This window comes from Cervus canadensis, chromosome 24 (genome assembly GCF_019320065.1).
Source record: "Cervus canadensis isolate Bull #8, Minnesota chromosome 24, ASM1932006v1, whole genome shotgun sequence".
In the NCBI taxonomy this organism is placed as follows: domain Eukaryota; kingdom Metazoa; phylum Chordata; class Mammalia; order Artiodactyla; family Cervidae; genus Cervus; species Cervus canadensis.
Window position 1 is genome coordinate 7,603,309 of NC_057409.1, and position 12,960 is coordinate 7,616,268.

The 12,960-nt window shown below is 38.1% G+C and overlaps 1 protein-coding gene across 9 annotated transcripts in view; it reads left to right on the plus strand.

The window, feature by feature from the left end:
• SRRM1 (serine and arginine repetitive matrix 1) overlaps positions 1-12,750 on the plus strand; it is a 29,457-nt gene extending 16,707 nt beyond the window's left edge. For 3 of the 9 annotated variants that reach the window (XM_043444947.1, XM_043444945.1, XM_043444953.1), the window contains 9 exons: positions 663-743; positions 1,262-1,348; positions 2,620-2,764; positions 3,104-3,145; positions 6,028-6,138; positions 8,076-8,537; positions 9,117-9,312; positions 11,125-11,334; positions 11,718-12,750. In XM_043444947.1, the coding sequence (XP_043300882.1) occupies positions 663-743; positions 1,262-1,348; positions 2,620-2,764; positions 3,104-3,145; positions 6,028-6,138; positions 8,076-8,537; positions 9,117-9,312; positions 11,125-11,334; positions 11,718-11,822 (1,439 nt within the window). In that variant the 3' untranslated portion in view covers positions 11,823-12,750. The remainder of the gene's footprint in view (positions 1-662; positions 744-1,261; positions 1,349-2,619; positions 2,765-3,103; positions 3,146-6,027; positions 6,139-8,075; positions 8,538-9,116; positions 9,313-11,124; positions 11,335-11,717) is intronic. The other 6 variants (XM_043444946.1, XM_043444948.1, XM_043444952.1 and 3 more) reach the window with 3 other exon arrangements.
• The last annotated feature ends 210 nt before the right edge of the window (positions 12,751-12,960 follow it).

Here is a 12,960-nt window from a genome sequence, read left to right on the forward strand (position 1 = left end):
TGCTCTGTGGCATGTGGGATCTTTCCAGACCAGGGATTGTCTCCTGCATTAGCAGGCAGATTCTTTACCACTGAGCTACCAGGGAAGCCTTACTTCTTAAAAAATCTTTTTACGGATAGTTTAAGTTTTTCCTGCTATTGTGAAGGCTATTCTCTACATCAAGAGCCTTTGGTCTCTTAGAAGACCAATTTATTCCTCAGATTTCCAGATCAGATATTTTTCGCTGTGAAAGTTTCATCAGATCTTAAGTCTTAATCAGTTATCATCTTCATTACTTTTCTGGACCAACCTGTAGTGGTGCTTAAAAGTGCTTACATATTCAAGAGTGTGTGCTTGAAATTTTAAGGTAGCACATAGAGATTTACTGAACTAAACTGAAATGCTATTCTCTTAACTGTTTCTCTTGGGAGAAAGTTTGAAAGTTTTAAAATCATTGTAGAACTTTGTGAGGCTTTTCACCAAACGGTTATGAATTACTTCTTTTGCTTCAGGTAATGAACAGGATCTTTAAAAGAACTTTTTAATTGTCAGTAAATTATGAGAAGAGTCACACTTTTTTTGTATCATTAAGATGTGTAGCCTTTTGTTCTGTTGTTTTTGTTTTTTTTTTTTTTAATGTATGTAAGTGGGGCTTTTTTTTCCCCCTCCCCACTTATTTTTAGTGACAAAACATAAAGGTACTGAGAAAAGAGAATCCCCTTCACCAGCACCGAAGCCTCGGAAAGTAGAGTTGTCTGAATCAGGTAAGTGTTTTGTGTTTGTTTTGTTTTTTAAGCTGAATTTAGTTCTGGTTAAAGATTAGTTATAGTCTGTGGCTTAATGATTAAGAGCTAGGACTTTGAAGTCAGACTGGCCTGTTTGAATCCCCAGCTCCACTACTTTTTGTTAATTACTTAATTTATTTGAGCCTCTTCTCCCCTCCCCTCCATCTCTCTCCATCTCTGAATTGCATAATAGTACCATCCTTTAGTCTTTGGTGGTTAACTGAAATAATGTTTATAAGTGCTTGGCACACAGCCCGAACTGTCAAAAATGCCTAGATAAGTTTATTTTTTCATTATATTTGGTAAAGGTAGTCTAAATTAGCAATTAAATTGGCATTTTAAGCTCCTCCTTTATTCGGGGGGGGGGGGGAAGAGTGGATAGTGCTTGACCCAGCTGTCACAGATAAAAGTTTAGGAGAACATTTCCCAACTCAAATGTGTTATATTTTCTGTATGCACAACTAAAGAAACACTTTCTAAATGCATCCTTCTTTCAGAAGAAGATAAAGGTGGCAAAATGGCTGCAGCAGATTCTGTGCAGCAGAGACGCCAATATAGACGACAGAACCAGCAGTCTTCATCTGGTATGGACAGTGATTACATGTTTTTTCTCTCTGCATATCCTAATAAAAATATTTAAGATAAAAATATTCACAAGTGTAGTGAGTGTATTTAGGAGAAATATTTTTGTGCCTTCATAGAAATATGAGGGATTGTTAGTTTTGGAACTTTGGTATTAAGTGCTTCCTTAAAACTTAATTTTCTTTTAGATTGTTGTAAAAGTAATAGATCTTCAGAGTACAGAAGTTAAAACAGGAATAAAAATTGGAAAAGTATGTTTCTTTCCTCAACCCTAAGTCTTACTCCCCAAAGCTTTTATTTAGAAATTTTCTTTGCATGTATTAAGTATCTGTAGTTTAAAAACAAACCAAAAACACCTAACAGGCTCAAGCTGTAGATTATATTGCTTGCCTTTTTAACTTACTATATCTAGACATCTTCCCCTGTTCTTAAGGGTCTACCTCATTTATTTACTGACTGCAACATTTTTAAAATACTGATAACATACTATCGAGCCACTTGCCTATTTGGACATTTAGGTTATTTCTAGTTTTTTTTTCTGTGTATGTGTTTATATGAGTGTATCTATAAAATGAAATTTCTGAATTAAAAAGTGTGTACACAGAAAACTGATTTTAAAATCAGATATCCTGGTTTTATTAGCTCAGTTGGTATTTGTGATGGAGTCTAGGCACTGCCTTTCCTTTTCACTTATAAAATGGAAACCAAAGCATTCCACAGTGACATTAAGTCAGTTGAAGCTATATAGCTTTTGCAACTCCTTTAAGATGTGGTTAATCATGGAAATATTTGAAAATGCATTTATGTTTTGGATATTTTTTGGTATTTATAGGAAATGTCAGATACATTTTATTTGATAAATAATAGGGATATGAAGTAAATTATTCAAACCCCAGTCAGACTTTCAGTAGCCTTAAAAGTGCTTAGAGTAACTAGAATTAAGTAATTGCTCGAGATGCTTTTTTTACTGAGCTTTTTGGAAAATCACTAGATTCTTAAGGAGTGCTGTCTTCTCGGCTTGTGCTATGGAAATGATTTGTATAAAATAATTATATAATAATGTGTATTTATGTATGCTTGACTTTGAAGTCATTGGGCACACATTGATAATTGTCTTTTTTTTTTTTCAGAACTCATGGCTTGTATGTGTGCTCACTTATGTTAGTGAACTTGATTTGCTAATTTGGATACTCCCTCTACTTAGCTTCCAAAAACGGGTACAGGCTGTTAAGCATACATCTGATGTAAATTTTTGGTTATTGTATAATTATAGATTCTGGCTCCTCCTCTTCCTCAGAAGATGAACGACCCAAAAGGTCCCATGTGAAGAATGGTGAGGTAGGCAGGCGACGGAGACATTCCCCTTCCCGGAGTGCCTCTCCATCACCTCGAAAGCGCCAGAAAGAGGCTTCCCCTCGGTAATGTCTTCACTCTTGATCTGTAGTTGTGATAAAGCTTCATAACTTAAGGGATGGACTGTGGGCTTACAATTTGGTTAACTCCATTTCATTAGAGCTTAGAGTAGGAAATGGTCAGATTTTGGGGTATTTGGGTTTTCTTTTGTTCAGTGATTATTACTGTTTAATGAGAATTTAGTAAGTTTGTACCAGCATGTTGTCGTGCATGTGCATGACTTGAATAGACCAGTTAAATTACTTCTGACTATCTTTGAACATCTAAAATATATATATATATATATATCTCCATTAATTTGGTGAATGGAATTCTTGACACTTGTTTTTTTCCACTGCTCTCAGGATGCAGATGGGAAAGCGATGGCAATCGCCAATGACTAAAAGGTTGGTTAGATGCTATTTTGTAAATTAGGATTACATGTCAAAGTTCTAGTGACTTAATTTACTGTTTAGATAACATCCCGTTCCCAGGTTTACAGGTTATGATGGTGGAGAAGTTCCTCAGTTGTTTTGGTTTGATTTAATTATATTTTCTTACACAACAAATTAATGAGGTAGGACAAGAGGTAGGACAGTAATAATAGCTCTTTAGATTTAGTGGGGAGGGACTTGGTGATAATAATAGGGAAGGCAAGAGAAACTTGGGAGAGACATTTAAAAGGTTAAAAAATGACTCTAAGGCTTAAAGCAGTATTTTTCATGCTTCTAAACTTTTGTCTTTGGCTGTTGAACATTTCTTCCTTAATAGTTAAAGATATATTAATCATGTGCTCAGTCGTGTCCGACTCTTTGTGACCCCATGGACTGTAGCCCATCCTCTGTCTGTGGAATTCTCCAGCAAGAATACTGGAGTGGACTGCCATTTCCTTCTCCAGGGACACTGCCAGACCCAGGGATCAAACCCATGTCTCTTGCATCTCCTGCATTGGCAGGCAGATTCTTTACCACTGTGTCACCTGGGAAGTCCAAATATTAATCATACTTAGTGTAAAAAGGTTGTTGCATGTATAACTTGTCCTCATTACCAGTGTGACTAGGAAAGGATGTAGTTCTGAAGAGGTCACTGCACGGATAGGAAGCTGTTTTCATTCTGAGACTTGTCTATTCCTAATTCTTAAGGGCTGCTTTGTGTTTTGAGGCTTAATGAAACTGGTTCTTACACAATTTGGGGTGGTGGGAGACTTCTCTACTCAAGTGTCTACACAGAGTTGAAGGCTTGGGTTGGCATTAGTGTTCAGAGTAACTAGAAGATGTTTCCCTTTTTTTCTTTTTTAAACCCCTGAAATGTATATCATATCAATCAGCTTAAAGAAGCTGTAGATCTATTCGGTGTCAAGATTCCAGTTATAAGTGATTATCAAGTTTTGCTTGTAGTTACTTAATGTTAGTTTGGTTATTTTATTTAACAGGTTATGGTTTTATTCTCTTTTCAGTTTTCTCACATGGAAACATAGGTCATTGGAAGTTATCACTGAAAGGGACCTTTTAGTGATGCCAAGCCTTTCATTTTACAACTGAAACTGAGGCACAGGGTGAATATCTCAGGTCATTAGTATATCATAATAGATTCTAATCTGAGTTCAGTTTTTTTTTTAATGAGAATATTTTAAGAGGGGAGCCATATAATCAACAGTAATAGCCTCTTGTACTGTTACATCTGCTGATAACACACTAGGAGTTCTGCTTTGTATCATCTCATCACTCAGGTTTGTGAGTGTCAGTGTTTTTCTCTTTGAGTCAAAACCCAGATGTCTTTACCCATTTGACATCTTCATTACCTATTGAAGCAGTACAGTAGTCCACCCTGTTTCTCTAGGTCCAATAATTCTCAGATTAACCCTGCTAATAAAGTGACTTCTCCTTTACTGTCTTTCTTGTAATTAAAAATTTGGTGTCTGCATGTCATCTGAAACATATCTGTCTTGACCTATTGCCTCTTTTAGTTTATATTTTAAATCTGCTTAAAGTGAAATCTTAGTCTCCACAAAGCATAAGCAAGTTTAACTTAAAAATCAAATTTATTAGTGGATGTTAGAATGTTCATTGTTGTGTTAATGAACTCTCCTTAGTTTTATTGGGGAATCAAGCCAAGTAAACTTGAGAAAATATTTCCAGATTCACAGGGAGCTTCAGTCCTTTACTGGGCAAGAAATTAGGAACTAATTACAGTTGACCCTTGAACAACATACATTTGAACTGTGGGAGTCCACTTACACAAAAAAATTCTTTTTTCAAATAAAGAAATACTGTAGTAATAAGTGATCCTCAGTTGATTGAGTCTGCCAGTGCAGAATCTGGATATAGAGGGTTGACTATAAAGTTATCTGCAGATTTTTAGCTGCACAGATTCAGTAACCCAAGCTCCCCATTGTTCAAGGGTCAATTGTACATTATTTGACTGCTTTTTATACACAGACTTAGCCAATAGATGTCAAAATGGCTTGATATTTACTTTAATAGATCTACTGGGAGGCTACTATGAGTTGGTCCGGTTGATGATAATCATATTTTACAGGTGTGCCTTTTGTGGTTGTGTAACAGAGCTCAGAATTAAGGTCTATGTTTCTTATCTATATTTTAACCATAGTGCTCCTCATCATGGCTTAAGTGCTCAGGCAGCTTTGTTTCTTTGTCTTTGGAGTAGTGTTTTTAATTAATTGTTTGCAGTTGAACTCATGTTCAACCATAGGAACGTATTTTTTTAAAGAGCACTGACACTCAGCTTTGGGGCCTTTAATTTTAAATGTCTATATTAGCACGTTGCATGTTTCTAGGCTTTACAGCAGTTGTTCCTAACAAGGAATCAAAAATTACTTGAAGAACCTTTTTATTAACCTACATCAGCTGGACCATAGCCAAGACCTGGTGAACACAAAGTTCAGACAAGTTTCCCAGCTGTTCCCAATGTACAGTCCAGTTAGAAAGCAGCTCCCTGAGGTAGTGTTAGCAAAGGGTTTGCACCTTGTGTCATGTTAAGAATGTTCTGTGTGATCCAGACTGCATATTTATATACTGCAACAAAAGTTTCACACAACAAAATTTGCCATAGTTAAAACACTTAGCTTTTCTCTTTTCTTTCTTTCTTTTTTTTAATCTGTTCTCATGGAGTTTTGACAGACTGCAGTGTGGTTTGAGAAACACTGCTGTGAGGGATGAAGTGATGGCTGCTGCCCGTTGGGTTGACAGTGACTGAAACTAAATCATCTCAATCACTTAGTTACAGATGTTACCGACTCTGAATCAACTATAATTCTTCTTTGGTTTAGTGGTAGACGGAGGAGAAGTCCCTCCCCACCGCCCGCCAGAAGGCGACGTTCTCCTTCTCCTGCTCCTCCGCCTCGTCGACGCAGGTCTCCCACACCACCACCACGGCGGAGGTATTTATGAGATAGGCTCGTGGGTGCTGATGGGAGCAACTTTGGCTTTCTGTGATTGAAATATTTATTCAAGTGGCCTTGTTCAGCTGTTTACAAAATACCACATATTAACATTTCCATTTAGCTGACAAGTCCAGGACACACAAACCTAGAGGGAGAGAGAAAGTAGATTCATGATGGTGCCCAGGGTGGGATGGGAACCAGGAGTCGTGATGGTTGAAGACCATGAACGCAGTTGACCTTGAGCAAGGTCAGGGGTTGGGGGTACTGACAAGTAGCTGAGAATCTGACTCTAACTTTGCGGTTGGGCCTTCCATATCTGTGGATTCAGCCAATGGCCAGTTGTGTAGTACTGCAGTGTATATTTTTAAAAATCCACATATAAGTGGACCCATGCAGTTAAACCTATGTTCAGGGGTAACCTATATACTAAAACAATTGAAATTGGGTGAATTTTATGATTTGTAAATCATATATCATTAGAAGAGGTTAAGTAAATTAAAAGATAGAGTCACTCTAGTCATTATAGAGGGAACATTTTTATGTTCAGATATTTTCAACCCATTGAATATGGGTTGGTTGAATCTCTGGATACTGGGTCTTTGAACACAGAGCACTGACCATCTCAGACAAACCCAAATTGAAAGTGATTCTACATAGTAACTGATGAGTACTCTTCAAAAAAAATCAATTGTGAGAGAGACTGAGGAACTGTTACAAATTGACAGAAAAACTAAGGGCATGGGACAGTTGGATGTAATGTAGGATTCTGATTTTTGGAACCTGGAACAGAAAAAGGACATTACTGGGGAAACTAAGGTGACATTAGTATTTTTTTAGTTAATAGCAAATTAGCACTAAGGTTAATTTTATAGTCTTGGTAGTTTTTCTATAGTATATGAGATGTTAAGTGGCAGGTCTCTACTATTGTTCAGCTCTTCTGTCAATGAAAAATGATTTCAAAGTAAAAGGGGGGATTTTTTTTTTAAGAGAATTGCTCAAACATATTATCAAGCAGTATAGCAACTACACCCTGAATGCCTTTTATGTGCCAGCTAAAGCATTAGACGCTTTATGTAGTTTATCATCAGTCCTCAAGATGATCTTGCGTAATAGTGGTATTCCCATTTTCCAGGTGAGGAAATCTAGGCTCAGATTTAATAGTAAGAGCTAAATGGAAGTGCATTCTATGATGTCGCACAATGTATGGCCTTTCTAAAAGCTGATTTTTAGACAGTAAAACTTGAGCTCAAGGTCTGAATGTTTCAGGATAAAATCAAGTGGTTGAGACAATGAGGTTTAGTTTCTAAGAGGCAAGTTAAGGTTATATAGAGATTAAACATTAAGAGAAAGGCCAAGTGGGACTTCGGCAGGAATGCATTCTCCCTAGCAGATTTCCAGTGAATACTACTCTTCCCAAAATGCAAGTCTCTCAATGAGGGCGGGGTGATGTCTTTTAAACCTTGTGCAAGTGAGCGCTCTTTACTAATACAGAGTCCAAACACCAGTGTAGAGAGTGTTCCCCATAGGAGAGCTCTTTAAAGCGCAGACTTCCTGAGTTCAAGTTGAACACAGTCAATAGAATCTTATTAATAGTTATCTAGTTACTACATAGTAGTAATGGATTTTCAGTTTTCTTCAGAGCAATGCAAGATTCTTTTCTGAAAAAATATTAAACTGATTCTACATGGATTTTACTGAATGACTTGACAAATTTGAATTCAATCTGAACATTAAATCTCCACGAACCAGAATGTCCTATTTATAATCATCTAGGATACACAGTAATTTACTAAGTGATTTTCTTTTTAAACTTAAAGGCATGGCATTTCCACTTAGAAATATTCTCTTTGTCTGGTGCTGTAAGTGCACAATTTTCTTTGTATTTTGTTTCTAGTCTGTTGGACCTTTAAGCTTTCATAATGTATTTTTCCTAGGACTCCGTCTCCTCCTCCACGTCGTCGCTCACCTTCCCCAAGAAGATACTCTCCTCCAATACAGAGGAGATACTCTCCTTCTCCGCCTCCAAAGAGAAGAACGGCTTCACCCCCTCCCCCTCCTAAACGAAGGGCATCACCATCTCCACCACCAAAGCGTCGGGTCTCCCATTCACCACCTCCCAAACAGAGAAGCTCCCCAGTCACCAAGAGACGTTCGCCTTCATTGTCATCAAAGCATAGGAAAGGGTCTTCCCCGAGCCGATCTGCCCGGGAGGCCCGGTCACCACAGCCAAACAAACGGCACTCACCCTCACCACGTCCTCGCGCTCCTCAGACCTCAAGTCCTCCACCTCTTCGAAGAGGAGCATCATCGTCACCCCAAAGAAGGCAGTCCCCATCTCCAAGCTCTAGGCCCATTAGGAGAGTCTCCAGGACTCCGGAACCCAAAAAGATAAAAAAGTAAAAATGTTTTATCCTTTTTGGTTAGGAACACTTACCTTGCATAGCTCTTTATGTTTGAAAACTCCTCCTCCTCCCCCCCCCCCTTACTGAGAAATCACAGGAAAGAACAGCTGTGAATACAAATTTTAAGGCAAATTCTTGGTCCTGTTCATATATCCTTTTCTGTTTTCAGGATAGTTCCTTGTGGTATAAGCTAAATGAGGATTTTATTTGGTTATTAAGGATATCAGGTTAATTCAGAAGTGTGCTTCCAAACCCAGCTCCGAAGTGATGTATAGAATGTTTCTTGCATGTCTGTAAGACTGATAAAAGCAGTGTTAAATATGGCAACTGGCATTACTAATTTCCTACAGGAAGAACCATTAACAGAATGGGTAGAGGATAGTGGGACTTGGAACTACTCTCCAGGAGACTTAGATGATAAAAATTGTGTCGATAACAATCAACCAGCAAGCTAAGTGCTGTAAAATATTTAAAGTTGGTGATCAGGTTGTATAATGGTAGTTGGTCGTTTTCTCTTAAAGCAGGATCTCTGTTTTGAAGGCTAAATGTTTTATTTTTTCCTTCTGTTTCTAGAGCTGCCTCACCAAGCCCTCAGTCGGTAAGGAGGGTCTCATCTTCCCGATCTGTCTCGGGATCTCCTGAGCCAGCAGCTAAAAAGCCCCCAGCACCTCCATCACCTGTCCAGTCTCAGTCACCCTCCACCAACTGGTCACCAGCGGTACCGGTTAAAAAGGCTAAAAGCCCAACACCAAGCCCATCACCGGCAAGGGTATGTCTGCCCTGTTGTGGACATCCTTTATAAGTGTACATGGTTACTTGCAATGAGAGGGGTTTTTGTCTTTAGTAGTTCAGAGGAGCATAATTTTCTGATTCAGGTGGACTTCAAAAGGAGGCGCATATTAAGTGGTGGTGTTTGCATCACTGTGCATGCTTAATATTCTAGACATCCACTAATTTCCAGTGTCTTATAGTATTAATTTCTATAATCTTGGTGGTGAAGGCTGGGCTATATAGATAACTTAGAAAAACAGGGAAAAAATAAAAACCTTGATTCTAATATTATCTAGGAGATAATTGTCTAGGAGAAATTATCTCCTAAGTCCTAATTATCTAGGAGGAAATTAGTGTTTGTTGTTTTCTCTAGTATTTGACAGGTTTGGGGATGGTTACGATTACACAGGCAATGAAAAGTTTTGATCTTGGATCATGTCTGTTAGTATGATTACATTTTATTTAAAAAAAAAAAAAAAGTATCACAAGATATCAAAATGTCACCAGTGGTTTTGGAGGAGAATAATGAGTGATCTTTTTCTTCTTTACGTTTTAATGCTCTTAATTTTTCCTATAGTGGAAATACATTATTTCTGTAATAACAAGTGAATCTTGCAACGTGTGAAATCCTGGATGGAATAGAGAGCACATCACTGACCCGGGCAGTCTTGTCGCTGGCAGGCTGCGTAAATAAAGTAACATTCTTGTTTCTACATCATCAGGCTTACGTATCATTGGGATATTACAATGTCAGAGCTTAAACTGTTTTCCTTTGTGATTCATTAATCGTGGCAGATTCTTATATTGTATAAAAAACATCAGTAGTTAGTTGTCCATCTTAATAGGGTTGTGTTATTGTGCAGACTAATTGGATGATGAGGAATTTTAAGTAATTGCTTAGAAATGTGAGATTGAAAAATTACATTACAGACTAGATTCATTTATAGCAGAGCCTACCCTTGGCTTAAATTTGGAATGCATGTAGTGGAGAATAAATAACCCTGCATTCTAGAGATCAGTGACTAGAGATGTGGCAATCACCCACTTATAATTAGGGTAATAGTTTTTTATTATTTAGGCTGGTATGATGGGTGATTTACAGATATTCCCATTTAATTCTCGTAAACAGCTTTATTAGGGATTGTTACACCCAATTGGGGTTAATAAAAAGGCCTCAGAACAAGTCAAGCAATTTGTGAGAGGTTGACCAGTAGGTTCAGGAACCAGAATTCAATTTGGGTGAGTTCAGAGACTTTTCTTCCTATTCATCATGGCGCTTTCCCTTGCATCTAGAAGTATACCTAGACTCAGGCCATTTTTGGAGACCTGATTCATAGTGTGCGACTGGGAGGCCTGGTTTAGTGTGAAGTTAGGTGTGCGCGTGCTCAGTAGTTTCAGTCATGTCTGACATGTTGCTACCCCGTGGACCGTAGCTCACCAGGCTCTTCTGTCAATGGGATTTCCCAGAATACTGGAGTGGGTTGCCATGCCCTCCTCCAGGGGATCTTCCTGGCATAAGGATCAAACCCACGTCTCCTGCATGCAGGCAGATTCTTCACCTCTGAGCCACCGGGAAAGCCCAAAGTTAGTTGGGGAAATTTAAATCATTTACCTTCAGTGTCCATTTCAGCTCTTGGAAGTCTTTACTCCCATCTTTAGGGGTACTTTTCTTGGTGATGACTGGCCTTGGACCTTCTTCCTCCTGAAGCTGTATGAAATCCTGAGATTAATCCAACTGGTTATTCCCTTGAAATAAAATGTTTCATTGGACAGGTTGACTTTATTGGTTTTTGTTTTTCTGGATTTCTAGAATTCAGACCCAGAAGGAGGTGGAAAGAAAAAGAAGAAGAAGAAGGACAAGAAACACAAAAAGGATAAGAAGCACAAGAAGCACAAAAAACACAAGAAGGAGAAGGCCGTAGCTGCTGCGGCTGCAGCCGCCGTGACCCCTGCGGCCGTGGCTGCTCCCACGGCCACGTCAGCACAGGAGGAGCCGGAGCCAGAGCCCGAGCCCAAGAAGGTGCCTGTGGGCCCGGTCCTGACGTTTGTGCAAAGAGCTAAGTCATTTGGTTTGAGAAGCAGCTGAGGAAGTTTCTTCTAATAATCAGATGCCCCATGTTAACTGTCTTCTGATTGGTGTCTCTAGGACCACCTACCAAGAGCAGGATTTGCTAAGGCTAAAGATGAGAATAGGAATAACGTCCAAAAAGTTTATATTTTTAAAAAAGAACTTTGATATTATTAAACTTATAATTCACCCATTTAAAGTAGTGATTTTGTGGTTTTTAATATATTCATAGTTGTGCTGCCATCACCACAGATAGACTCAACATTGCCAACCATTGTCTCAAGATTTAATGATATGACCTTTCTGGGTTTTTTTTTTGTTTTTTTTTTTTTTAGGAGACTGAAAGTGAGGCTGAAGATAACCTTGATGACTTAGAAAAGCACCTGCGTGAAAAGGCCCTGAGATCAATGCGGAAGGCTCAAGTGTCCCCACAGTCCTAGATGGAAATGTTTGTTATGATGTAAATTTTATTTGGTTTGTACGCAATTCAATTTCAAAATTGCTAAAATGTGTTTGAGCTTTAGACTATAACATTTGTTGTAATAATTGCTAGGTTGAAGTTCACCATGTAAAAAAAAAAGGGCATGGATTTACATTGCAAAAGGTGTCCACAGTGTATTAGTGACATTCTTTCATTGACAGCTGACATAAATTCGTTTAGACTGAAATATTTTAAGCCAAAAAAGAAAAATCCCCTTTTTAAAAAAGGGGGTTTAAATATCGTTGGCATTCTTATGGTTCCTTTAAATACCCCTGGCTATTCCCAGAGGTTTCTCTTTCTACTTTTTCTTTCCTTTTTCATTTTTCTCATTTGAGTCTTAGCACCCATTTAAGTTATGATGCTTTCAACCTTGATGGTTTGCAAGCTTGCCCAGAAATAAGACCACTGTTGAACTACCACAAAAGTATAAATGAATATTTTAATGCCACAATCTTTCCTGTTGCCTGTGGAGTCTCTGCTGAAATGAATCAGGATTCGAGCTCTAAGATGAGACAGAAAATGAAAGCATGTTGTTTGCCAGGACACTGTGGGTTTATATAGATGTGTAACAAGTTGATTTGGAACACTGGAATTTCATTCTTTTCTCTTCTTTTGTAAAGGCAATTAACTAGCCCCAGGAAGGATCCTTCAGTTACATAAAATTTTGTTTTATGAAATGTCACGGCTCCATTCATAATTTTGTCTTGTTCCAGTCGGTATATACAACTTTCAGAGCTCTTGTATTTGGAAAGCTGGAAGGGCCCAGACTTTGAAATAGTGTCTTGTTTTCACTGTTTTTGTTTCATTTTTGTTTCTTTTTTTTTTTTTTTAAACTAAAGCTATATAAAGCTTGTGGATTAAACAGAATAAATTTCTAAATTTAAAAATGTTGGCCACTCACTTTTATTACCCATCTGAATACTGCAGGAAGCCAACCTTAGAAATCTCACAGTGTCTATATTTTACCCTCTTGGCAACTCTGGCAGAGGGAGGATTGGGCGAGGGAAATGCAAGGTGATAAAATTGTCCTGGCATCTTTATGTTAGTAATTAATGTGATAAGTGCCATGAGAGGGAAGTGCACAGTGAGATTGGAAC